Raw genomic sequence first — 27287 nt, 5'->3', positions numbered from 1 at the left:
GGGTTTTTATATGCATAATGTATAAAATTATTGAAATTTTCGTCTTGTTTTAAAATTGAATTTACTCAAATTTGAAAAATAACATATTTTTAAAAATTCCTCCATTTATTGAGTCTAGTATGCCCTTCAAAATGAGACCAAGGGATATTTTTTATGTAAGCCCCAGAATGAATGACTTACAAATGAAAAATGCATATTTTTTGATGAAAAATATCAATAACTTTGAGTAAAATTGAGTTATTTACGATGTCAGTATTGCAAATTATTTCTCTTAAAAAGCTCTAAAAGTCGTTCAAAGAGAGTTTTGATATGAAACATGAAATAAAAAGTTAGAGGGTAAAATGTGTTTTTTTCAATATAAATCGGTTATTTTCAAAGATAGAGAAAAACTTTTTTAACAAAGTTACTTAAAATTATAACATTGTAGATCAAATTTTTCTTCTATCTACAAAGATAAAAAAGTTAGATACTTGATTGCATCGAAAATGTTGGTCACCCTAATTTTTTATATTTTTTCAATAAGCGCTTTATAATATACAACAACTTCATAGAGAAAAGTTTTTCTCTAAAATGTTGCTATAGAGCTTTAGACCCATATTTCCCCCTTAATTTGGTTTCTGGACCATTGTGCAATGTCATGCAAAAGTCACTCACTTTAGTTATGTCGTACTTGCCTGGATGGTTGTTTACCAACGGTAGGAAGTCCTGTAGTTCTGTCGTGTAGTCTTATGTTCGGCAACGATATATTCTGCTGGGTTCTGCATTTGAAAACTGCTAACTTTGGTCACTGGAAAATTGGTCTTGCTATGAAGCGACGTTCAGTTCAAAATGGTGTTTGAGTTTGATTATTGCGGGAATGGTGGATGTTGGTTTTGAGTGTGTGTAAGATCCCAGCATAAGCGGTATTGATGCCATCAATATCCGTTCGATGGTTGACAGTGTTGTCAGTATTGGCAATGTGACATATTTCTAACATCGGTAATGTCCAAGCATGTCTACTTTTATCCAATATTTTCACCTTTGTGAGATCGAACATGTGTTTGTTTGTGACAATGTGTTCCATCAAGGCTGTCTTACCCCTGAGCCGGATCATCGATTCAACATGACTGCTAGCACCATCCTCCGTCAACCGGTTGTATTGGTTGATGTTGGATTGGTGTCCGTATATCCTGGTCTTTAATTGGTTGCGTGTCATGCCAATGTAGCACATTTGACAGTCGTTGCACGTTAAACAGTAAATAATGTTGGACTGCAGCGAGGGTTCTATTGAATCTTTCATGATTTCGATGATGTTAGATATAGTTCTAACAGGTTTTTGTGTTATTTTCAGGTGCGGAAAATCGGATTGGAGGTGTTTGGCTATGGTCGTGGATAGGTTTGGAATATACGGTAGTGATCTGAATGCGGTTGATGCGTTATCTGGAGCCGGGTGATTCGATATGTTCTGGCCTGCATCATTTGTTGGCATTAGCGTTCTCTTCTGGTTAGTGCAGCGGTTTGTCAGCCTATTGATGAGTGAGGGAAGGTAGTTATTTAGCCTCAGGTGTTTGTAAATTGTGTCGTGTTGCCATTGTGTGCTATTTTCGGTAGTTGTCAATCTCATAACTCTCTCAATGAAATTGTATGCAACGTTGATTTTCATTGTTAGTGGATGAAACGAATTAAGGATGCGTCCAGATGGTTTGGCATACCACTGTGTGCGTAAAGTTTGGTTTGGATATCGTATCACTATGGTGTCTAAGAATGGTAGCTGTTTGTTATTCTCCTCTTCTTTCGTGAATTTAAGGTGTACATTAAATGAGTTGAACGAGTCTAAGGTGAACTGTATCTGATGTCGTGGGAGTGTTAGTAAAAGGTCGTCCACGTATTTGCGCACTATGGGTAATGTAAATGGCAGGGTTTTCGTGACTGTTGCCAACGGCGATTCCATTACTATGCCCGCCAATATTGGCGATAAAGGGCTGCCCATGGCAGCTCCGAATACCTGTTGGAAGTGCTTGTCTCTGAAGCGGACATAGATGTTGTCAATGCAGAACTCGACGCGCTCAAGGAAGGTATCCATGTTAATGTTGGTTGTGGCTGATATTTTGTCCCACATCATAATTATGTTGTGGGTAACAAGTTATTTTGGTATGTTTGTAAACAGGGAAACGACGTTAAACGATACCAAGATATAATCAGGTGGTAAGACGGTTTCGCTTATAAACGCTGAAAATTGAAAGCTCTTAATAATGTTGTACTCACTATGGAATGATTGTTGTAGAAGTCCAGCTAAGAATTTAGATAGCAGTTCAAAGTTGGTGCAGTTATGTTTGGAACCACAGGGCCTAGTGGGAGGTTCGGTTTATGGGCTTTTGGTTGGCCGTATATGCGTGAGCATTTTGCTGTGTTTGATCGTAGATGTGTGTAGGTTTTCTTATCTATGAGCTTAAAATTAAGTAGCTTGGTTATTAGTGCGTTGGTTTTGCGTTGTACCGATGGGGTTGGGACCTTTGATATGCTTTGGTATGCTGTTGATTCTAGTAGCTCTTGTAATTTGCGGTCGTATTCTTTTTGTACATAATGACTGTTCGGTTTCCTTTGTCGGCTTCTAATATGCAGATCGTCTTATTCTCAGTTAGAAATTTTGTAGTAGATGTGATTGCGTGTTGGAAGAAGAGGTCTAGTGGATCTTTTCGGCGACAATGTCTTGGTGGGACAAAATATCAGCTACAACCAACATTAACATGGATACCTTCCTTGTGCTCGTCGAGTTCTGCATTGACAACAGCTATTTCCGCTTCAGCGGCAAGCACTTTCAGCAGGTATTTGGAACTGCCATGGGCAGCCCTTTATCGCCAATATTGGCGGACATAGTAATGGAATCGCTGATGGCAACAGTCACGAAAACCCTGCCATTTACATTACCCATAGTACGCAAATACGTGGACGACCTTTTCCTAACACTCCCACGACATCAGATACAGTTCACCTTAGACTCGTTCAACTCATTTAATGTACACCTTAAATTCACGAAAGAAGAGGAGAATAACAAACAGCTACCATTCTTAGACACCATAGTGATACGATATCCAAACCAAACTTTACGCACACAGTGGTATGCCAAACCATCTGGACGCATCCTTAATTCGTTTCATCCACTAACAATGAAAATCAACGTTGCATACAATTTCATTGAGAGAGTTATGAGATTGACAACTACCGAAAATAGCACACAATGGCAACACGACACAATTTACAAACACCTGAGGCTAAATAACTACCCAAACTCACTCATCAATAGGCTGATAAACCGCTGCACTAACCAGAAGAGAACGCTAATGCCAACAAACGATACAGGCCAGCACATATCGAATTACCCGACTCCAGATAACGCATCAACCGCATTCAGATCACTACCGTATATTCCAAACCTATCCACGACCATAGCTAAACACCTCCAATCCAATTTTCCGCACCTAAAAATAACACAAAAACCTGTTAGAACTATATCTAACATCATCGAAATCATGAAAGATTCAATAGAACCCTCGCTGCAGTCCAACATTATTTACTGTTTAACGTGCAACGACTGTCAAATGTGCTACATTGGCATGACACGCAACCAATTAAAGACCAGGATATACGGACACCAATCCAACATCAACCAATACAACCGGTTGACGGAGGATGGTGCTAGCAGTCATGTTGAATCGATGATCCGGCTCAGGGGTAAGACAGCCTTGATGGAACACATTGTCACAAACAAACACATGTTCGATCTCACAAAGGTGAAAATATTGGATAAAAGTAGACATGCTTGGACATTACCGATGTTAGAAATATGTCACATTGCCAATACTGACAACACTGTCAACCATCGAACGGATATTGATGGCATCAATACCGCTTATGCTGGGATCTTACACACACTCAAAACCAACATCCACCGTTCCCGCAAAAATCAAACTCAAACACCATTTTGAACTGAACGTTATATGAAGCGCAAGCCCAATTTTCCAGTGACCAAAGTTAGCAGTTTTCAAATGCAGAACCCAGCAGAATATATATCGTTGCCGAACATAAGACTACACGACAGAACTACAGGACTTCCTACCGTTGGTAAACAACCATCCAGACAAGTACCACATAACTAAAGTGAGTGACTTTTGCATGACATTGTATTGTACTATGCCCTCAAACATTTTCACTATCAAATACAGCTTCCCTTGGAAAAGGCCACCAAAAACGGCCGAAACGTCGGGCAATTTAAACAGATTGTCGTATAATACCTTAAAAAGACTGAAAAAGGGAGATTTTATCTTAACCTTCAACCTCAACTACTGCCAAAAATTATCGATGTGGGGTTCTGCAAATGCAGACTGCGGTTGTGCGTGCCTAGTTCCATGCGATGCATGGACTGTTTGGAGTTGGGAAACAAAAAGAGGGCTACCACCACCACCACTTCTCCAAGGCTATCGAACGATCACCGCGCTTTAATGAATAATTGCAAACTCGCCAAGAGGATTCATCTGCTATCGCCAAAGATGAGGTTGGTGATGAGAACCCGAGAAGTAACGGGAAGACAAAAAATTATGGTGATCAAAATGAAAACTGCATTTCACTACACGATAAACCCAGTAGTAGAATAGAAGCTACAGGTAGAGACGAGGGGGTAAGATTCCCTAACGGTTTCAGGTATTCGATGAAACGATAGAAAATATTTATTCCGTTGATGAAGAAACTAGAAGCTCAAGTTTTATTAAGTAAGCAATTGAAACTTCAATGAATAGATTTAATCATGACTTAAAAAAATGCTTACATATTTTTGAAATCGCCTTCACAATGCTGCAATGGAATAGCAACGGTTTTCCATCATTCTCAGGGAACTAAAAACTATTGATCTCCAAATATAATCCATATGCTATAAGCCTTCAAGAATCACACTTTACGGATACGTCCCTTACTAACACGCAGAGAACCCTGAGAAAGAATCCCCAGGATACCGATTAACACGGTGACGGAATCGTGAAGGGAATCGCAAACACGATCCGGAGGATTCCCACTCACGATTCTTATTCAAGAATCCTAGAGCCATATACAGGGCATTCCTGAGGATTCTTTTTCCAGGAATCCTTTTCAAGGACGCTCACGAATCTAATGTGAGGAATCCTAGAGAATCTATGCGAATCGTATGTGTTCGTCCGGGTTGTGACGGATTTCGCGCCAAATAAACCCGCGGTTGGCAGCACCCTCTCCGAATTGGTTGAAACTTTTTGGGTGTGAAGACATCACCTAATTAAGCATCTCTGCATACTTACTTTTTCCAAAATTAGTCCAGAATGTCTTCTGCAAAGGGCGAAACTTTTTTTGCCGATTTTTTGTAAATCAATATAATTCAAAAACGGTAAATTCTACAAAAAAGTGTTCTACACTACACTGAAATAAAATGCAATCTAAACACAAAACATCGAGTTAAAAAAAATGGTCATCTCTTAAATGGCTAAAAAAATTTTTGGTGAAAGACAGCATTGTTGGCTACATTTCGTTCATACATCGCAACTTGAGCATATTTAAGGAAAAAAAGTTATTCTCTAAAATAAAAAACGAAAATGCAAACTAAAACCGAGATGATAGAAATAAATACTTGTTATGTTGTGTAAATGTGTAATGTCAATAAATTAGGTAATAGTAGAACCAGTGTTTGAGTGTTGTTTTTGACTCTGGAAGCGAAATCCTGCGTGAAGCACGTGGCCGCTGTAGGACATAGGTAACCCAAACGCGGTAGGTAATTTTCTCCCGTGAGGAGTGCTGCTGCTGGTGTTTTGACTGCTACAATACATGTTTATTGTACCTGCAGAATATATGTTTATTCTACGTACGTATCTTTTACCTATTGTATCTTTTGTGATATGTATGCACGTTACGAACCTGTTTAAAAGCTTGATAAAATAACAACGCTACTCAATCAATTATAGCAATCGTGAAGAGAAGTTCGACTAAGTTTTGTTATCATAGATCAAAGGGATATAGCACAACTGAAATATTCGAAATGCTGTGCAGCTGTTGGCAATAAGAAGTGCAGCCGTAAGGGTTCACGCAGTTTATCTTCAACGATAATAGAAAAAAATACGGCCCATGGGTTATGACCACCAACTGGATGAATCGATGCACGTTTGTGTTTCTTGTCAACCTGTAATATCGCATAGCAGAAGTGTTCCACAAAAAAGCGACGAATGGATGAATACTAAGCAACGCAAGATTTCGAAGATCCACAACCATCAACAAGTAAAAGTCCGCAATAATCAACATGTGAAAATCCGCAACCACCAACAATTGATGCTGAGTAGCCATTAACAAGTTGTGAAGAGATTAATGACATGCTAGGTAAGAACGTTATAACTTCTAAAGAAATAATAAAAAATGCAATAAGTTAATTTTTAACGCATATGCACATATTATAATATAATTAATTTTCAAACTTATTTTTTTCAGAAGCAGTATCGGCAGTTCCATCATTACAGTCAATCGCGTCAGTGGATCAGCTGCAGGGTTCGTACAATGTGGAAAAATTTAATAGCATCGTGCAAACACTGGAAGTTTCCCCAATTTCGACCAGGAGCATGAGAAGTACCGATTATCGTGTTAAAAAATCTACGGAGATCACGCAGGCAGTGCGACGAAACATATTCGGCACAGATTCAACGGATATGGCTAAGCAGGAAGCATATGATGAAATGATTATGCAATTATTGGAGAAATTTAAAGCTCCTACTACAAGCAGGAATGATCAGGTAAAAATATTGTCAGTACTACCAAAATCGTGGTCCATCGTTAAAATAGTGAAGGAATTCGATGCGTCGCCATATAAAGTGAAACAGATGAAACCCCTTGTTAACGATCAGGGTATACTTTGTACCCCTAATTCGAAATGTGGGCGTGGAATCAGGGAAATTTATAAAAAATCGGTAATAGATTTTTTTTAAATGATGACATCAGTAGACCTATGCCAGAAACTAACGATTTTGTGTCTAAGCTTCGAAATGGCAAAAAAGAACATGTTCAAAAACGTCTTTTAATTATGTCTCTCAAAGAGGCGTACATGATTTTTCAAGAGACATGTAGTGGTATTGAAATTGGTTTTACTTTATTTACACAGATGCGGCCCAAACATTACATACTTCTTGATAGTACCGGGACTCATAACGTGTGTGTATGCACAATACACGAAAATGTTAAAGTAATGTCTAACACTTTAAAAGTAGTATCACAGGCAGAAATAATGGAAAAATGTTGTGTAATATATCTATTTGGACATCAGATTGTTATTTGCGTTTTTGCAAGCAATGTTCCTCCAAACAAACTGTCGAAGAAGAACTCCTTTCACAATTAGAGAAAAATATTGACGAAGATATTATTTTTCAGCAGTGGGTGACCACTGATCGTTGCAACTAGGAAACCATTATAAAGCCTGTTGACGAATTTATTTCGTATTTCGTTGAGAAAATTGATAAGCTTATAACTCATGACTTAATTTACGAAAAACAGTCCTTATTTCTTAAGGACAGAAGAGATTCGTTGGCTGAGGGTGAAATTATTGTGATTTGCGACTTTCCGAAAAATTACTCATTTGTTATCCAAAATGCAGCTCAGGGGTATCATTGGAATAATTCTGAAGCAACAATTCATCCATTTTAAATTTATTATAAGAGGGATGGTGAATTGGAAAATGTAAGTTTCATTGTTATATTAGAAGTTTTGACGCATGATACTGTGGCTGCCCAGCTATTCATATCAAAATTAATTGATTTCATGAAACAGAAAATTATTTTTATGTCAGATGGAGCAGCTGCTCATTATAAAAACAAAAAAAAAAAAAAAATTGCGAGCCGGTGTGGTTTCAAATTAAGGCATAAATTAGAAGTAGAGTTGCACTTTTTCGCAACATCACATGGGAAAGGCAAAGAGAGCAAGTCTTGCCTGAGATTACGGAAATACTATTAAAACTCCAAGAGAACTTTACGACTGGGCAGTTCAACAAACAGACAAATGTATAACTAAATTAAATTTCTGCTACATATGCAAAGAACAGTACACGAAAATGTCAGAGGAACTAGAAGAACTATTCAGTCAAGTAAAACCTATAACTGGAACATAGAGATTTCATAGTTTTGTATCCTTAAGTAATAATCAAATAGCAGTTAAAAATATTTACTGTATTTAGTAGTGGTAAGAAATAGATGCTAAGTGATTATGTTTGAAAATAAAACATTTGAATTATAAAGTAAAAAAATCGATTTTTTCTTCCACATTAACACCATTTTCATAGATAAATTTATCAGGTAGGTTCATAACATGTGAGAAGTATTCACATCTATAATACAATGAACTTTAGGTACATGCATACACATAATATATTGAAATTAGGCATTGAGTTTTACTTGTTTTAAATTGCTTAAAACTAAAATAATCAAAACATAACAAGTATTTCACTCTATCAGGTTGTTTTACACTGAAAAAATAATATACCTTAGTTTTATTTTTGAGAATAACTTTTTTTTCTTAAATATGCTCAAGTTGCGATGTATGAACGAAATATAGCCAATAATGTTGTCTTTCACCAAAAAAAAATTTAGCCAATTCGGAGATGACCATTTTTTTTAAATCGATGTTTTGTGTTTAAATTGCATTTTTTTCAGTGCAGGCCTTGATATATATTTTTTCCATAATTTTTTATGAAAATTCAGACAATTTCCTAAAAGTTACTTATAGAACACTTTTTTGTAGAATTTACCGGTTTTGAATTATATTGATTTACAAAAAATCGGCAAAAAAATTCCGCCCTTTTCAGAAGACAGTCCAAACTAATTTTGGAAAAGTAAGTATGCAGAGATGCTTAATTAGGTGATGTCTTCACACCCAAAAAGTTTCAACCAATTCGGAGAGGGTGCTGCCAATCCTTGAGACGATTTGGGATGAAATCCGTCTTGTGTCCCTTTTAAAGATTTTCAAGTATTTCGTACAGTTGATAGTGCGACGGCATCTGGTGGGGGCGCAATTTTCATTCGAAATGGTTTTGCGGTTGAATAATTGACACTAAACACAAACTTGCAAGCAATCGCAGTAAAACTTTTCTATCCAATACTCTATGCAATATTTATTAGCTGCTACCACGTGAAAATATTCTTAAAACAGAGATCCAACATCTGATTACTCAGCTTCCTCATCGTTTTCTAGCAATTTCTAATAGTAACACACACACACACACACACACACACACACACACACACACACACACAAAACGATGCGTTGGATCACCAGTACTATTGATTGGGAGAATTTTCAATATCTTGTAACTAATAGTCAGTGCTGAAAAAAATCACCACCTAGAAACTCAAACAGACTGATATCAAGGCAACCTTTACGTCGAACATCTCTTCTATACACAAACATAAATTGTTACATGACAACGGTATCTAGACAGATCATATTATTGATTTTCGATGAACACATTTGCTGGTATTCATTCCTTAGTCAAAGTTCATTGTCGTTTGTATGATGTCGAAACCGAAAATCATTTTCACCTTCACGGAACTGAAATTGAATACTACTGTTCGTAACTTGTACTGAATAATTGCGTTGAACTCAGATGCAATAGGCAATGGTAACTTCTAGATAAATATTCATAGATAAATAAATCATAAATAATCAACTGAATAAAAACAAATAAATATAAGTGATTGAATGCATGCTTATTATGATAATTGAATAGCCTCATCATTTTCAAGAAAAAAGTTTTCTGCACTGGTTTATCCCGAAGAGCAAAGCAAAGTTTAAAAACTAACATTTCACTGTTGGAACTTGACCTTTTTTCTGACACAAACTTGGTTGCAAGACAATTACAAGGCTACCCGGACGAACACATACGATTCGCATAGATTCTCTGGGATTCCTCACATTGGATTCGTGAGCGTCCTTGAAAAGGACTCCTGAAAAAAGGATCCTCAGGAATGCTCTAGGATTCTAGAATAAGAATCGTGAGTGGGAATCCTCCGGATCGTGTTTGCGATTCCTTTCACGATTCCGTCATCGTGTTAATCGGTATCCTGGGGATTCTTACTCAGGATTCTCTGCGTGTTAGTAAGGGTAGTGCTATGATCCTACTAACGATCTCCTCTGTAGTGGGATTCGTGCATATGATCTGCAACCGACTGTCTTACATCAGCTCTAAACATATAAAAACATAGCAGCGATCATACCATTATAATTTATAATATTTATCAAAGTTTATCAACTAAGTCATTACGTTTTTATAAATAATATTTCTTATTTTAGTTTTACCATATATTACAATTACAAGTTTAAATGTAACTCAATTTATTGAACACCATTGGTATTCAAAAATATTCAGGCTGCCTTTCAATATTTGGACTTGGACATTTTCTTTCGATATTTACAGCAAATAACATTTTGTTTATCAGTAAAGTCGTTCTGATTATTATTTTAGTAATTTGTGTCAGGTGTAAATATACTTGTGGAGCTATTCACTAGAGGACATTGCATAATTTTTATATAATTTAAAAATTCTTTTTCATATAGAAACAAACATAACATGGAACGGTAGACTGGTTTGGACAGATTATCTGAAAAATAAAAAACAGGAAGAGTGGAGAAAATTAGTGATTTCTCAAACAATTAAGATTGTTTATTATCACTTACTCAGTTACAACATTGTCTTTCCAACCGTGCGTTTGTAGGATCTGTTCGAACACCTCCCGATTCAGCTTCGCCAAAAGAATGTTTTCTAGCGTTTCTTTTCCAAGAGTTACTCTGTGAGAGGAAAGCACTAATGCTAGAGCGGAGAAAGCTCGTTCCACAGACACTTGGTTAGACGGGGTTGCCAAAACTACCATCGCCACTTCAAACAACTCAGGATGGCTTATTCTTCGCTTAATCCAATACTCCAAAACATCTTCAGTATAGTTCAAGCGAGGCTCTGCATCTTGAACTTTGAGCTGTTGTATAAAAGTTAGCTTCTGTGATATATCATCGTCGGATGTACTACCTAAAAAATCTGTTAGAAACTCATGAAAATTATTGGTGTCGCTGGTATCACATTTTTCGGTTTCAGTAGAGTTGAAAGAAGGTCGGAGTTTACAAATTCGATTCCAGGTGTCCATAATACTGTTCTACAAAAAAGATATGAAATACTATTTGTAATCATTCCCTTACTTGGATATAAGATGTTTTACAAACTGAGAAACGTTTTTACCTGTATAAGTAACTTTTCTTCGTCGTTAAATAGCTTCGAATGGAGGAAATTTAGACGTGGATCCAAGTATAAAGCCATTTGGAAAGCACGAGACTTTTTCAAGCTTTCCAATCGCTTTTGAATCGACTCGATTAATTTTGGTACGAAAGGGTTGAACGGAATGCTTTTGGGCTCATTAATTGTCTTCAACCAAGCCAAATAAAAATCCGACAACGATACGTGCTTATCTTGCATTCGTTTAGTGCAAACAAACAAAGGCTTGAAGGCTTGAACATAATCTTCGATGAATAACCAGTTCGCGGCCGAGACATCTAAAATTAATAAACGTTTAATTGAGTTTTATTCCATGATGTAAAAGCAATATTTATTTTCTATTCACCTAATTCCGGAAACTCAGTGGCTAGTTTCTGAAAAACTTGCTTTTGCCGTTGGAAGTTTTCCATCATTTGGAATATGCCTCCCCATCGGGTTTGACACCATACTGGTGGAATCGTAACGTTGTGGAATTCGAAGTGCGTTTTGTATTTGGCATGTCTGCATTTTTTCGCGACCGCAGTGATTTCTACAACTGATTTGTTCGTCTTCTTAACCACATCCAATATAGCCAGTTGTAAGGTGTGCACCGAGCAACGGATCAAACTCAATTGTTCTTTAAACTCTACTGACAAACTTTCTGTTATTTCATTATTTTGATCTTCCTCCTCGTAGTCATCGGGAATTTCAAAACCGACAGCTTCCGTCTCAGAAATAATGCTATTGAGTTCAATTTTCAGCTCCTTCACGGCTGCAATCATGTTTGCACCGTTATCCACCGTAACCGAAAAAATCTGCTCAATAGATACGCCATATGAAGTTAAAACTTCTAAAATTGTCTTTTTGAGAAATGTAGCAGTTTGTCTCTCTTTGATTTCAATCATGCCTACAACATACGTTATTAACTAGTACACAATGTATTAACTGTATAACACAAACTTCCTACCCAATAGCTCACGTCATTGGTTGGAAAAGTATTCTTTTGGTGTACTTACCAATAGTCCGAATAACCACTCGGCCGTCTAGAGCATACTGAATGTTTATTCCCAAAATGCTCCGGTTATATCGAGATGCAGAATCCACTTTTACTGAGATGAGTTTTCCTTCTATTTCTTTCGCTATAGCAGCGCGGATTTCCTTAGCGATGTCGCTGATGTGGTGCTTTAAATTATTGCGATTAATTTTGGCTCCAACCGCGTCTGCCAAAGCGTCAACTCTTTAAACCCCTCCCATTCCACGCATGACAATGGTAAGTGGTGAAGAGTCACAACCTTTATAATAGATTCCATAAACAGCTGCTTATCTACAGCGACCTGTCTCTTCGCGATGACTCGTGGTTTCTTTTGGGGAATTTTATCTTCCTTGAGTAAGCCGTGTTTAAACGCTTCGAAAGGATGCTTAGTACGGAAATGACGTATAAAATTCCCGACGTCCAAAACCGCTTGGGAATGGTTGCATCCGCTTTCGACATCAATTTGACATCGCCCAGCATTTCCATCACGTGCAATGAACGGTAACGCAATGTCCTGTAACGTACGCTTTCCTAAAACACGGGTTTTGATGTTAAAGCACTTTTTCAAAACTTGCAACCAGTAAACATACCTGCACTACGCTTCCTTGTTCTGATGTCACCATTATCACGAGAAAAGCTTCCACTATCGATACTCATTTTAGGTTTTTTTTAGAAATGAAATAAATATTTTCTAAAAACACTTCGAAAAAAGTCAGCACCGCCAAGCGAAATTGATTTTTTTATCTTTGAGTTTCACTTTCCCGGTTGCTACGTTTGAATTGATGGATGAACCGATCCGAAAATCTTCCGTTTCATTATCTCTCATATTGTATGTTCACTTTGAGACGCCGAGTAACGATGAACAGTTTGTTTATATCGTATATCAGGTAGTGAAACCGATGGTCATGGCAACATGTATCAACTACGCGCAGAAATTGCAGAGTTTCGTTGTTATGAAACTCAATTGATAATTTTAACCACTGCTAATAGTATATTCCAGGATAAACCAAGTAGCACCCTGGAACAGGTCCAACACATTACAAAATCCATTATTAATGCGGCTGCAGAAACTATGCGTGAAGCTTCTAGTACCATGGAACGCCATGGTGGAGCCAGCATGTTGCTAAGGCGACATCCAGAAACTACGTAACTCGAAAAAAACAATTTTTAGACGAACTATGTGTAACGAAACGTAACGTCAATAAAAATGCTCGTTTTTGGAGAGTCTCTACAGAGATTTTCTGTTACGTAACAATGATCTTACCTCCCCCTCGCCTATGTAACGCCAAATCGTAACGCTGAAGAATAACCCCCCTCCCCTTATGAGCTTCCTGAAAACAATCTTGCAAAGACACAAGTAAAAAGAATTGTGCCACTATAGATAGGAAAAACTGAACAAAAAGCTTCGAAGTGAATCGGATTCCAATATCACGGGCGTATTGTTGGGCCACTGCTACACGGAATTATCGTGCTTATAAAAGATAGTCAAATTTTTGAGAAGTATACCGAAGCTGGATTCGTTAAGAGGTGATACGTCTGTGTAAAACGCTTATCGCAGATGATGTTTTTGAAATTTTCAGGGATGTACTGCTTAAATTATTCGGGATCTCATAAGTTCATTCCATTATAAATGTATCGCAAAACACAGTAGAATTAGATATAGCATGCATACACGAATAGAGATGAACAGCAACCATCAAATTTTGTTTCACAGCAATAGAAATAATATAGTATCTTACTTTATAACCTTTAATTTTCCACACAGGTAAATGTGTCTCATGATGCTACTGTGTCTGGAATTTTCATCAAGAATATAATGCCCAACAGCCCTGCTGACAATTGCGGTTTATTGAAGGTATGAATTCGACGATAGAATTATGCTATACGTTTCGTTTTAAATATTAACATAATGATTTAATGGATTTGACTGATATTAGATTTTACCTCTATTATAGATTGGAGATCGCATACTGATGGTTGACGGAGTTGATATTAGGCATGCATCACATGAACATGCGATGAATATAATAAAACTAGCAGATACCAAAATGGTTTTATTGGTTCAGAGTTTCGTAAAACGGGTAATATATTTTTATTCATTCCAAACAGAGTCATTCCATGCTACTTCGCAAATCGATCCTGATCGACCATCTCCGATTTCACTGATACTTTGCACTGCTGTTTCTTTTAATAATAAGATCATTATATGATATCCGTTGTTCATGTTTCCCAAATTTCCCAAATCAGAAAACCGGCTTGTTTGATTGAAATGGATTCTTTAGCAAAATTGTTGGTAATAAAATTGCGGTTCTATAAAAAATATGTACAGAAAAAATTGTTTTTCCTGTGCCAAATTATCCAAATTGTCACCAAATATTAAATGTCTCAAAAAGTTCCTTTTTTAACATCTAATTCGCATCAGGCGCAACTTGAATAGGGAAACCTGTCACTGCTCAATCTCCCAGCTCCCGGTTCTCTGAATCTGGATTTACTTGATATAAACATGTACTGTATAAATTGGTTACTTTATGTGTTCGTCTTGTTTTAACAACCTTCCAATAACCTTCTGATAATTAGTTACGTATTTTCAATTTCAAGAGGGCCAGTACAAGAACGATCGATTAGGGTACAAACACAGCGCATTGGATTGGTATCATGCTCTTGATGATAAATTTTTAACATTGCAATAGCTATAAAAAACCTAAATTAATCCACCTAGCGGTCAGACCCAGCCTTTCTCATTCAAACTATTATTTTTAAAAATAGATTTATATGAACGCTCCAATCCAATAATTGTATATTCACTCATTAGGTTGTAAAATATTGATGTTGTAATCTATACATATAAAAATGCAGTCCGGTCTGTCTGTCTCTCTGTCTGATCCTCAACCCAGCTAGCTCTTTATGGGGTTATCTCAGGAATGGCAACCGACTGTTGGGGGACTCATGCAACCCGACGACTTACCGTTAGCGAAGCGGAACGATCAAGAGACGTTTAGGAAAGGGTAACTGGCTCTTTTTATACAAAAGAAAGGGGAATTCATGCTATAACTATCTATTAACTATCATCGATGTAGCGCTAAACGATGAACGTTGGGGCCCATTGATGAACGATGCGCAGCAGGAGAGGAGAGGGACATACCTTGAAGACACGCGTTCCGGATAATGTCGATGGTTCCGAAGAATCCCACGGCTTACCCGGGATGCCAGACGTAGCACACGGCTCACACGGACGATCCGCCGCCGCAGAGTAGAAGGCCTCAGAGCCAGGTGGACCACCTCCAGAATCGTCCACGTGTTCGCACGACGGTAAAGGTGTAACCACAGGGAAGTTGATTCCGGCTACTCGTGGCCTAGTGATGAAGTCCGCTGGGAAGAGACTGACAGCTCCCGAAAATCGCCCTCTGACGAACGTTGATCCTCGGCACTACTCTCGATAGCCCTCTGGCTCGACGGCCAACTCTGGCTGACCAAACTAATCACCGCCTTCTCGAAATTCTATCACTTTTTGTCTTTCTCCTAGAAAGGTATAGCAATCACCGGAAAAACCGAAGGTATAAAAGTGGTCTCAATGGCCGAATGTCATATACCACTCGACTTCTTTCGACGAACTGAGCATTTTCTGTATGTATGTATATGTGTATGTGCGTATGTGTGTGTGTGTGTGTGTATGTGCAACTTTTTTTTCTCACTCACTTTTCTCAGCGATGGCTGGACCGATTTTAATAAAAATAATTGCAAATGAAAGGTCTAGTTGCACCATAGGTTGCTATTGAATTTCATTGTAATCGGATTTTTAGTTTAGAGGTTATGTAACAAAATGTAAAAATCACGAAACATCAATATCTCAGAAACCACATAACCGATTTCAATAAAACTGGTTTCAAATGATCGGGCTGTCTCCAAAACCCTTAACTTTTGAATTTCGTTATGATTGAACATATGGTTCAAAAGTTATGTAAAGAAAAGTTATCCTGAGGTTGTTTGAGCTCACGCATTTTTCTCAGTGATGGCTGAACCGATTTTCACAAAATTAGTGTCAAATGAAAGGTCTAGTTGCCCCATAGGTTGGTTTTAGATTTCATTGCAATCGAATTGTAACTTTGTCCGTTGTTCATACAAATGTGAAATCACATAATGAAAGTAAACATATTGACTTTCTCCTAACGATCACTGGCTAATTAAAAGGTAGAAAAGTGATCCAAATGGCCGAATGTCATATACTACTCGACTCAGTTCGACGAATCGAGCATTTTTTGCATATATGCATGTATAGGTGTATATGTTTGTGTGTGGGTGTGTACGTGTGTATGTGCACCTTTCTTTCGCACTCACTTTTCTCAGAGATGGTCTGACCGATTCTTTCTATCTTGGTGTCAAAAGAAGGGTCTATTTGCCGCTTAGGTTGCTATTGAATTTCATTGTAATCAAACTTTTATTTTTGACGATGCGTTAGAATGTGAAAAACGCTCTTATATCTCAGAAGCTATGAACATAGTTGAATTCAAATAAATGGTCTTTCAAACCCTTAAACAATGAATTTCATAATGTTTAAACATGTGGTTTGAAAGTTTTAGAAAGAAACGAAACCCGCAGACTGTTTAAAACTATAGCTACGATCAAAATATGTGGCCTCAACATCATTTAAATTTAATATTGTACTATTTCAATGTTTGCGGCCTTGCTCGGGAATGAAGTTGAATTAAAAGTCATTTCTATCATTTCACTTTTTGCCTTTCTCCTAGAAAGGTATAGCAATCACTGCAAAAACTAAAGGTATAAAAGTGCTCAAAAGGGCCGAATGTCGTATACCACTCGACTCAGTTCGCCGAGTTGAGCATTTTCTGCATGTGTGTGTGTGTGTAACGCTCTCCCAATCTCACTTAATTTTCTCAGTGGTGGCTGAATCGACTTCAATGAAAACAATTGCAAATGAAAGGTCTAGTAGCCCTATAAGACACTGTTGAATTTTATTGTTATCTGATTTCTAGTTTAGAGGTTATGTATCAAAATGTAAAAATCACGAAACATCAATATCTCAGAAACTACACAACCGATTTGAACTAAATTGGTTTCAAATAAGCCCGTTCAAACCCTCAACTTTTGAATTTTATATAGATTGAACATATGGTTCAGAAGTTACAGAAAGAAACGTGTTCTGGGGACTGTTTAGTCTCACTCATGTTTCTCAGAGATGGCTGGACCGATTTTCATAAAATCAGTGACATATGGAATGTCTTGTTGCCCCATAAGACCCTAATGATTTTTTTGCGAACGGATTATTACTTTTCCTGTTATGTTTAAAAATGTGAAATCCAGCTATGAAACATATTCTGATGACTACTTGGGCTCACTCACTTTTCTCAGAGATGGTTGAGCCGATTTCCACAGAATTAGTATCAAATGAAAGGTCTAGCTGCCTCATAACACCATATTTAATTTTGCTGTAATCGGAATGTAACTTCGTCTGTAATGTATCGAAATGTGAATATCACGAAACTTCATTATCTTAGAAACTACACAACAGATTTGAACAATATTGATATCGAATGAACGGGATAGTCAAGGGTTAACTGATGAATTATGATTGAACACGTGGTTTCAAAGTTTGGCTCCCCCACACGTTCCCTTTTCATTTGATTGTAATCAAACTTAAGCAACCGTTATGTTTTAATTTGTAAAACAACGAAAGTCTATTATCTCAAGTATTACACGATTTGAACATAACTAGTGTCATACAAACGAGTCATCTCTCAAACTCACAAATAACAAACTTCATAAAAATTTGATATACTGTTCAAAAGTTTTGTAAAGAAAAGAAATTCAAAGACTATTCAACACTATAGCTGCTTTGATCAATATATATGGCCTCAATATGATCTAAATGTGGTATCGTACTTTTTGAACGTTCCCGATATCGCTCGTGAGTAAATTGTTCGAAATTAAGAGTCATTTCCTGTATTTCGCTATTTCTGAAGCACTAACATTACGTCAAATTTCATATTTTATACTTTAATTACAACATCAATATTTACATTCCGAGTTGTGCTCTCGTCGTGTTCGGTCGCAATTTCATTTCGATCTCGATTGTGCCGACCAGTTAATCGCCTTCAAGGTCACCGTGCGTTGTATTGCGTGTGCACTGCTGCTCGTTGCCGTCGTCTATTGAAGACAAAGGAACGCATCATCGCCTATTGGTACCGTACGCCACAGACTGTACGTTGTGTCGCTACTGCGAGAGATCCAGTACCCGGCGTACTGCTGTTTGGCTGTATTGGTGCTGCTGTGTGGCTGGAGCGGCTGCAGCTTTTGCTACCGGACTCGTGAGTGAAGGACTGGAGATTGGCATCGCCCGTGCGCTGGTTGCGGTGGAGAGCGGCTGCAGGAGATAAGTAGTATTTTTTCTTGGTTTTTTTCTACAATATTATTTGTTGATTGGCATTTTGCGTGTGTGGCTTACGCGTCCAACATGGACGAAGCACGCGGGGATGAAAACCCGCTCGTTCTACCGCCTAGCCCTCCCGGATACAAAGTTCCGAGGGTTAAGAATGGAACCCCGCAGGAAGCTACCCATCGGCTTAAGCAGTATCCGGAGGGCAAAGCAGGTATTGGGGCTGTATTTTTCCGGCCGAAAGTGAAAGCATTAAACACAATGCAAATATGTAAAGATCTGGCACGGTTTACAGCCGTGACTGAAATTAGCAAAGTGCGCCCGAATGAGCTGCGTGTTTTGGTGTCCGACCTCAAGCAAGCAAACAAAATTGCTGCTTGTGAGCTCTTCACGCGGGAGTACCACGTGTACATTCTAGCTCGCGTAGTTGAGATTGACGGTGTGGTCAGCGAATCGAGTCTGACTGTCGAGGACCTGTTGAAGGCTGGAAAAGGCCTTTTCAAGGATTCTAGCCTTGAACCTGCCAAGATACTTGAATGTAAGCAATTACATTCAGTATCGCTCGACAAGGGTGTAAAAACTTACACCCCTTCAGACTCTTTTCGCGTGACTTTCGCCGGGTCTGCTCTGCCGAGCTATGTGCTCGTGGACAAGGTGCGTCTGCCCGTGCACTTGTTTGTACCGCGGGTAATGAATTGCCTCAAGTGCAAACAGTTGGGCCATACGGCCTCCCACTGTGGCAATAAAGCACGTCGTGGCAAGTGCGGAGAGCAACATGCGGATGACGCCTGTAATAAGGGTGCTAAAAAGTGCCTTTATTGTGGGCAGACTCCGCATGAGCTGTCTGCATGTCCCGCGTACAAACAGCGCTAAGACAAGATCAAGCGGTCTCTGAAAGAGCGCTCTAAGCGCACTTTCGCAGAAATGCTCAAAGAGGCCGCTGCCACCAAACTGGCTTCCCCGAATCTCTTCGAGGTCTTGCCATCCGATGAGTCTGATTCTGACGATTCAGTTGGGGAATCTTCTTTTGTTGAACCCGGGAAATCTAGGAAGAGGAAAAACCTTCCTTCTCCTAGGCTTCCTAGGAAAGGACAGAGAAGGTCTCAATCTGAAGTGACCGATACTAAGAAACAAAAAAGTGCTGTAGAAAATCCGAAGCAAACTCCTCCGGGATTGGCAAAACTGAATTCAAGTAAGGAGTTTCCGGCACTTCCAGGGACATCAAAAAACCCAACTGTTCCTTCTGTTTCGTCCAAGATTCAGCCAGAATCTGGACTGCTGAAGTTTTCAGATATTGTGGACTGGATTTTTCAAAATTTCAACATAACTGATCCTCTTAAAAGTCTTCTGCTGGCATTTCTACCAACAGTTAAAACGTTTTTGAAGCAGTTGACTGCTAAATGGCCCCTCCTTGTAGCGATCGTATCCTTCGATGGCTAATTCATCGGCTGAGATGAAGGATTCTATCTCTATTTTAGAGAAAGAAGTATTATCCCCAAAATTGATTCATTTAAAGTTTTGATTAATAAGCATAAATGCGATGCATTTTCCCTCTGTGAAACTTGGCTCACTTCAAATGTAGATCTTAGCTTCCATGATTTTAATATAATACGCCTCGACCGAGACACCCCTTACGGAGGAGTACTTCTAGGGATTAAGAAGTGCTATTCCTTCTATCGTATTAACCTCCCCACGGTCCCAGGCGTCGAAGCTGTCGCATGTCAAATGACAATACAAGGTAAAGAGCTTTGTATTGCCTCAATATATATTCCTCCCAGAGCACAGGTTGGGCAACGGCTGCTCTTTGATTTAATAGAACTTCTTCCCTCGCCACATTTGATTTTGGGAGATTTTAACTCTCACGGCGTGGCTTGGGGTTCCCCTTCTAATGATAACCGTTCCTCTTTGATCTATAACCTCTGCGACGACTTCGACATGACAATATTAAACAACGGGGATATGACACGCGTTCCGAAACCTCCAGCGCGCCCCAGTGCTTTAGATTTATCTTTATGTTCAACATCGCTACGGTTGGATTGCATATGGAAGGTAGTCCTTGATCCCCACGGTAGCGATCATTTGCCTATTCAAATTTCAATTGATAATGGTTAAACTCGCACGCGATCAGTTGATATTCCGTATGACCTCACACGGAATATCGATTGGAAATTATACGAGGAAATTAAATCAGAAGCTGTCGAGTCGATTCAACATCACCCACCACTTGAAGAATACAACCTCCTCCCGGGCTTGATTCTCGACGCCGCGTTGCAAGCCCAAACGAAGAAATATCCCGGCGTGACGATCAAAGAACGGCCTCCCACTCCGTGGTGGGACAAAGAGTGCTCCGATGTCTACACGGAAAAATCCGACGCGTTTAAGGCCTTCTTTTGGGTGAAAGGTCAACCCGACGACTTTAAGCGGTATTTTGAGCTTGATACCAAGTTCAAAAGCTTGGTCCGAGCAAAGAAACGTGGATATTGGCGCCGGTTCGTAAACGAAACGTCGAGGGAGACATCGATGAGCACTCTTTGGAACACAGCCCGAAGAATGCGAAATCGTATAACGGTCAACGAAAGCGAGGAGTCTTCAAGTCGGTGGATATTTGATTTTGCCAGGAAAGTATGTCCGGACTCTGTTCCTGCGCAAAACTTTGTTCGCGATACGTCTCCGGGCCACGATGCGATAGAATCACCTTTTACGATGGCAGAACTTTCAGTTGCCCTCCTGTCCTGTAACAATAACGCGCCTGGGTTAGATAGAATAAAATTCAACTTGTTGAAGAATCTACCCGGCAATGCCAAGAGGCGCTTGTTGAACTTGTTCAATAAGTTCCTGGAGCAAAACATTGTACCGCAGAATTGGAGGCAAGTGAAGGTGATCGCCATCAAAAAACCAGGAAAACCAGCTTCTGATCACAACTCTTATAGGCCGATTGCAATGCTATCCTGTATCCGGAAATTGATGGAGAAAATGATACTCCGTCGTTTAGACCAGTGGGTCGAATCAAACGGTCTACTATCAGATACTCAATTTGGCTTCCGCAGTGCCAAAGGAACGAATGACTGTCTTGCGTTGCTTTCTACAGATATTCAGCTAGCCTATGCTCGCAAAGAACAAATGGCATCTGTGTTCTTGGACATTAATGGGGCTTTTGATTCCGTTTCTATTGACATTCTTTCGGGCAAACTTCACCGACAAAGATTTTCACCAATTTTGAACATTTTTTTGCATAATTTGTTGTCCGAAAAGCATATGCATTTTACGCATGGCGATTTGGCAACTTTTCGTATTAGCTACATGGGTCTTCCCCAGGGCTCATGCTTAAGCCCCCTTCTTTACAATTTTTATGTGAATAACATTGACGCATGTCTGGCAAATTTATGCACGATAAGACAACTTGCAGACGACAGCGTGGTGTCTGTTACAGAAGCCAGAGCTGCCGATTTGCAAGGACCATTGCAAGATACCTTGGACAATTTGTCTGCTTGGGCTTTACAGCTAGGTATCGAGTTCTCTCCGGAGAAGACTGAGACAGTAGTTTTTTCTAGGAAGCGTGAGCCTGCTCAGCTCCACTTACAGTTAATGGGTGAAACGATTTCTCAGGTTTTGGTATCTAAATATCTTGGTGTCTGGTTCGATTCGAAAGGCACCTGGGGATGTCACGTTCGGTATTTGATGAAAAAATGTCAACAAAGAGTGAATTTTCTCCGGACAATTAGTGGATCATGGTGGGGCGCCCACCCAGGAGACCTTATAAGGCTTTACCAAACAACGATATTGTCGGTGCTTGAGTACGGGTGTTTCTGCTTCCGCTCCGCTGCAAACACCCATTTAATCAAGCTGGAACGATTGCAGTATCGCTGTTTACGTATTGCCTTAGGTTGCATGCATTCGACCCATACGATGAGTTTGGAAGTTTTGGCGGGCGTTCTCCCATTAAAAGACCGCTTTTGGGATCTGACTACTCGTATTCTCATCAAATGTGAGGTTTTGAACCCCTTGGTAATTGAAAATTTCGATAGGCTAGTTGAACTTAATTCTCAAACCCGTTTCATGACTGTGTATTTCAATCACATGTCTCAAAGTATAAATTCTTCCTCATACACCTCCAATCGTGTCAACTTATTAGATACTTCTGTTTCTACTGTGTTTTTCGATACATCCATGATGGAAGAAACTCGTGGAATCCCGGATCATTTACGCGTGCAGCAGATCCCTAAAATATTTTATAACGAATATAAAAACATCAACTGCGACAATGCGTTTTATACTGATGGATCACTTCTCAACGGGTCCACTGGCTTCGGTATCTTCAACAATAATTTTACCGCCTCCTACAAGCTCGATAATCCTGCTTCTGTTTACGTCGCAGAATTGGCTGCAATTCAGTATACCTTAGGGATTATTGAAACAATGCCCACGGACCATTGCTTCATCTTTACGGACAGTCTCAGTTCTATTGAGGCTCTCCGATCGATGAAGAATGTAAGGCACTCTCTGTATTTCCTGGGGAAAATACGGGAACATCTGAGTGCTTTATCCGAAAAATCTTCTCAGATTACCTTAGTGTGGGTCCCTTCTCATTGTTCCATTCTGGGCAATGAGAAAGCGGACACTTTGGCTAAGGTGGGCGCAACAAACGGTGATATTTACAACAGACCAATTGCCTACAATGAATTTTTAAAATTTTCACGTCAGAATACACTTGTCAACTGGCAGGCCTCGTGGGATAAGGGAGAACTAGGAAGGTGGCTACACAGCATCATCCCCAAGGTTTCCACCAAACCTTGGTTTCGAGGATTGGATGTAGGACGAGATTTCATTCGCATGATGTCTCGGATTATGTCCAATCACTACGGGCTAGATGCACATCTCTTGCGTATTGGGCTGGCGAGCAGTAATCATTGCGTTTGTGGATTGCGGTATCAAGACATTGAACACGTGGTTTGGGTGTGTGCTGAATTCTGCGGCGCCAGATCTCTACTTTTGGATACCCTCAGGGCCCGAGGAATACAGCCCTATGTGCCAGTTCGTGATATTCTCGCTCAGCGAAACTTGCCATACATGCTACATGTTTATAGCTACTGGAAGAGCATCAAGGTGCCAATTTAACAGCGAAACAAAAAAAAAAAACATGTTAGTTTTAGTATTAGATATAGTTTCAGCTCGTAGTCGGCAGCGAGGGTAAAGAATTTGCCTTTAGCTTATAAGATATTTTAGACCATAAGGCATTAGATTTAATTGGCTCCGTAAAACATTAATTTGTATTGTGCCGTGTCAAATAAATGTTGTGTGAACAAAAGAAAAAAACATCAATATTTTAGAACCCAAAGAGTGAATATACCTTTTTGGATTTAAGCATTCATGTAAATCTATTTTTACAAATAATAAGTTTAAATGAGAAAGGCTGAGTCTGACCGCTAGGTGGAATAATTTAGGTTTTTGAACTTTCGTCTACTTCAATTTTCTTCGACTGTCTTTCTTGATGGCTATCTTCCGACTATCTCTTCTCGATCTGTCACCTTCCCGATCTTGTCCTCTCTCTCTCTCTCTCTCTCTCTCGCTTGTCCTCTCTCTCTCACTCTCCTATCTCCATACCGGATACCAAATTTTCGTGCAGTTGCACAAGTGGTATAAACTTTTCCCTGGATCATTTTAAGGGATGGGTTATTTTAGTGCGGACTTTTTGCCGTCTTTTATCGTTGCGGTCTTTCCGTTACAAATATATATGTATATTTCGGGGTTATTACCGTTTAAGGAGTGAGGCTGTCCTTTCCCTGGGCTATGTTTTACGGAGGCTTTAGTGCCTTCGTGCTAAGCCCCAACACCTGGTCTGGATGTTCCGGGGTGGACACGAAAGGTCTCTTTAAAGGGCCCAGGGGTTGCATTTTAGACAGTGCCCCCTCACTTCCTCAAACGGTAACGTTCACATCGAATATTTTTCGCAATTTTTCGAAGCCTAATCATCGGTTGGAAATGGTTTACGGGTTAGTAAACTTACACTATGTTAAACAAAAATACAAAATGATTCAGCAAACAAAAATAAACTTACAACAATTAACAGAAAAGAGCCAGAAAACAAAAAAACTACTTTACTTAACCTAACTTACATACTAAAATTAAACCTCTAACATTTAATTTTACAAAAACCCACACCAAAACGTCTCACAATCGTTACCGTTTCATTTTAGCCAAATATCCGGTAACAATCCATATAATCGAAAACTACCGAACCGATTGACGCGAAAATTTGTATGTAGGGGTTTTTGGTGCCAATAAAGGTTCCTATGATAGTTTGAGACCCCTCTCTCTTCTGGAAGGAGGGGGGGGGGCCACACAAATGAAACATAAATTTCTGCACAGCTCGAGAACTAATCAACTAACTGGAACCAAATTTGGCAGGTAAATGTTTTTGGTGGTAAAAAATATGCCCATAATGTTTTGATACCCTTCCTGCTTTTGGAAGGGAGGGGTCCCATACAAATGAAAAACAAATTTCTGCACAGCTCAAGAACCAATCAAGGAAATACAACCAAATTAGGTTTGTAAATGTTTTCACAGGTAACAAATATGTCCATAATGGTTTGACGCCCCTCGCTCTTCTGGAAGCACATGTTTCTGCACGAATTTCTGCACATCTCGCGAACTAATCAACTTAATGGAACCATATTTGGCAGGTGAATGTTTTTAGTGGTAACAAATATGTTCCCTAATCGACCTCAGGCAGAATTTTGGATTGTAAGATGGCAACTTCCGGTTTCTGGAAAACAGCCAAAAATTGCCGATTTCCACCCAATATAATAATATCCGGAACTGGAATGATACACAGGAGCTGAAATCGACCACAGATACCATTTTGAATTCTAAGATGGCGACTTCCGGTTTCTAAGAAACAGCTGTAAATGACCAAATACCACCTAATATGAGCGTTTTTTTTAACCAGTATGACGTTCAAAATCCAGAAATTGTCTCCAAATGCCATTATGAAATCCAAGATGGCGAATTGCGATTTGTAGAAAACAGCCTAAAATAACCAAATACCATTCAATATGAGTATCTCTGGAACCAGAATGATGCAATGAGCTAACAATTGACCTCAGGCACCATTTTGAATTGCTAAATGGCAACTTCTAGGTAACAGTCGAAAATGATCAAATAATACTCAATATGGATATGGATATGGTTATTTCCGTAATCGAGATGATGCATAGAAACCAAACATTGACCCTGGACACCATTTTAATTTAAAGACGACCACTTTTAGTTTCTGGAAAACAACCAAAATAACTGAATACCTCCCAATATGAGTATTTCCGGTGTCAGATTGATGCCAGGAAAACAGCTGAAAATGACCGACAACATGACATGAATATATTCAGAATTAAGGCGATGTACAGAAGCCAAAAGTCGAGGATTTGCTATTTGACTTTGATCATATCCATATGGCCGATTTGTCGTGCATTTGCAGACTTTAAACACATCAATCAATCAATCAATGAATTTGGAACGTTCAAATAGTACGATACCACATTTAAATTATGTTGTGGCCACATATATCGATCAAAGCAGGTACAGTTTTAAATAGTCTTTGAATTTTTTTTCTTTCCATAACTTTTGAGCCACATATCAAATGGTTATGAAGTTCTTTATTTGTAAGTTTGAGAGATGACTCGTTCGTATGACAATAGTTTTGTTCAAATAAGTCATGTAATCTTTAAGATAATAGACTTTCATTGTTTTACAATTTAATACATAACGGTTGCTTAAGTTCGATTATAATTAAATGAAATGGAAACGTATAGGGCAGCCAAACTTTGAAACCACGTGTTCAATCATAATTTATCAGGTAACCCTTAACTAGTCCGTTCATTTGATATCAATACTGTGCAAATCGATCGTGTAGTTTCTAAGATAATGAAGTTTCGTGATTTTCACATTTCGATACATTACGAACGAAGTTATAGTCCATTTACAGCAAAATTCAATGGGGTGTTATGAGGCAGCTAGATCTTTCATTTGACACTGTTTTCGTAGAAATCGGGTCAACTATCTTTGAGAAAATTGAGTGAGTTTATGTAGTCTTCGAAATATGTTTCTTTTCATACCTGGATTTCACATTTTTAAACATAACAGGCAAAGTAATAATTCGTTTGCAAACAAAAATCAATAGGGTCTTATGGGGCAACAAGACCTTCCATGTGACACTGATTTCATGAAAATCGGTCCAACCATCTCTTAGAAACATGAGTGAGATTAAATAGTCTCCAGAACACGTTTCTTTCTATTACTTCTGAACGACAAGTTCAACCTCCATAAAATTCAAAAGTTACAGGTTTTTTAGGTTGCCTGTTCATTTGAAATTAATTTTGTTCAATCCGGTTGTGTAGTTTGTGAGATATTGATGTTTCGTGCTTTTCACATTTTGATACATAACCTCTGTTTAATATTTTTAGCATTTTTGTATAATCTATAAATTGTTATTCCTTATTAGAGACACCCTACAGATTAATATTATAGTCACTGAGATCTGAACGAAAAAGAGAACTCATTCTCCCACAGTAATAACACGATAGTGGTAGTAGGAGCAATCGATAGAG

The 27287-nt window shown here is 38.8% G+C and overlaps 2 protein-coding genes across 2 annotated transcripts in view; both read left to right on the top strand.

Moving 5' to 3' along the window:
- Window positions 1–27287, top strand: part of LOC129728622 (inactivation-no-after-potential D protein) — a 1023112-nt gene that overhangs the window by 197420 nt on the left and 798405 nt on the right. The window contains exons 5-6 of the mRNA XM_055687071.1: window positions 14062–14151; window positions 14252–14377. Coding sequence (XP_055543046.1) covers window positions 14062–14151; window positions 14252–14377 — 216 coding nt within the window. The remainder of the gene's footprint in view (window positions 1–14061; window positions 14152–14251; window positions 14378–27287) is intronic.
- LOC129727481 (uncharacterized) lies at window positions 22394–25659 on the top strand. The gene is made up of 2 exons (XM_055685346.1): window positions 22394–25092; window positions 25252–25659. Exon 1 carries the CDS (start codon window positions 22576–22578, stop codon window positions 23800–23802), a length of 1227 nt encoding a protein of 408 aa, XP_055541321.1. The 5' UTR covers window positions 22394–22575; the 3' UTR covers window positions 23803–25092; window positions 25252–25659.

The sequence above is a fragment of the Wyeomyia smithii genome, chromosome 3, assembly GCF_029784165.1.
Source record: "Wyeomyia smithii strain HCP4-BCI-WySm-NY-G18 chromosome 3, ASM2978416v1, whole genome shotgun sequence".
NCBI classification, from domain to species: Eukaryota; Metazoa; Arthropoda; class Insecta; order Diptera; family Culicidae; genus Wyeomyia; species Wyeomyia smithii.
This window is presented reverse-complemented; position numbering and strand designations above follow the sequence as displayed.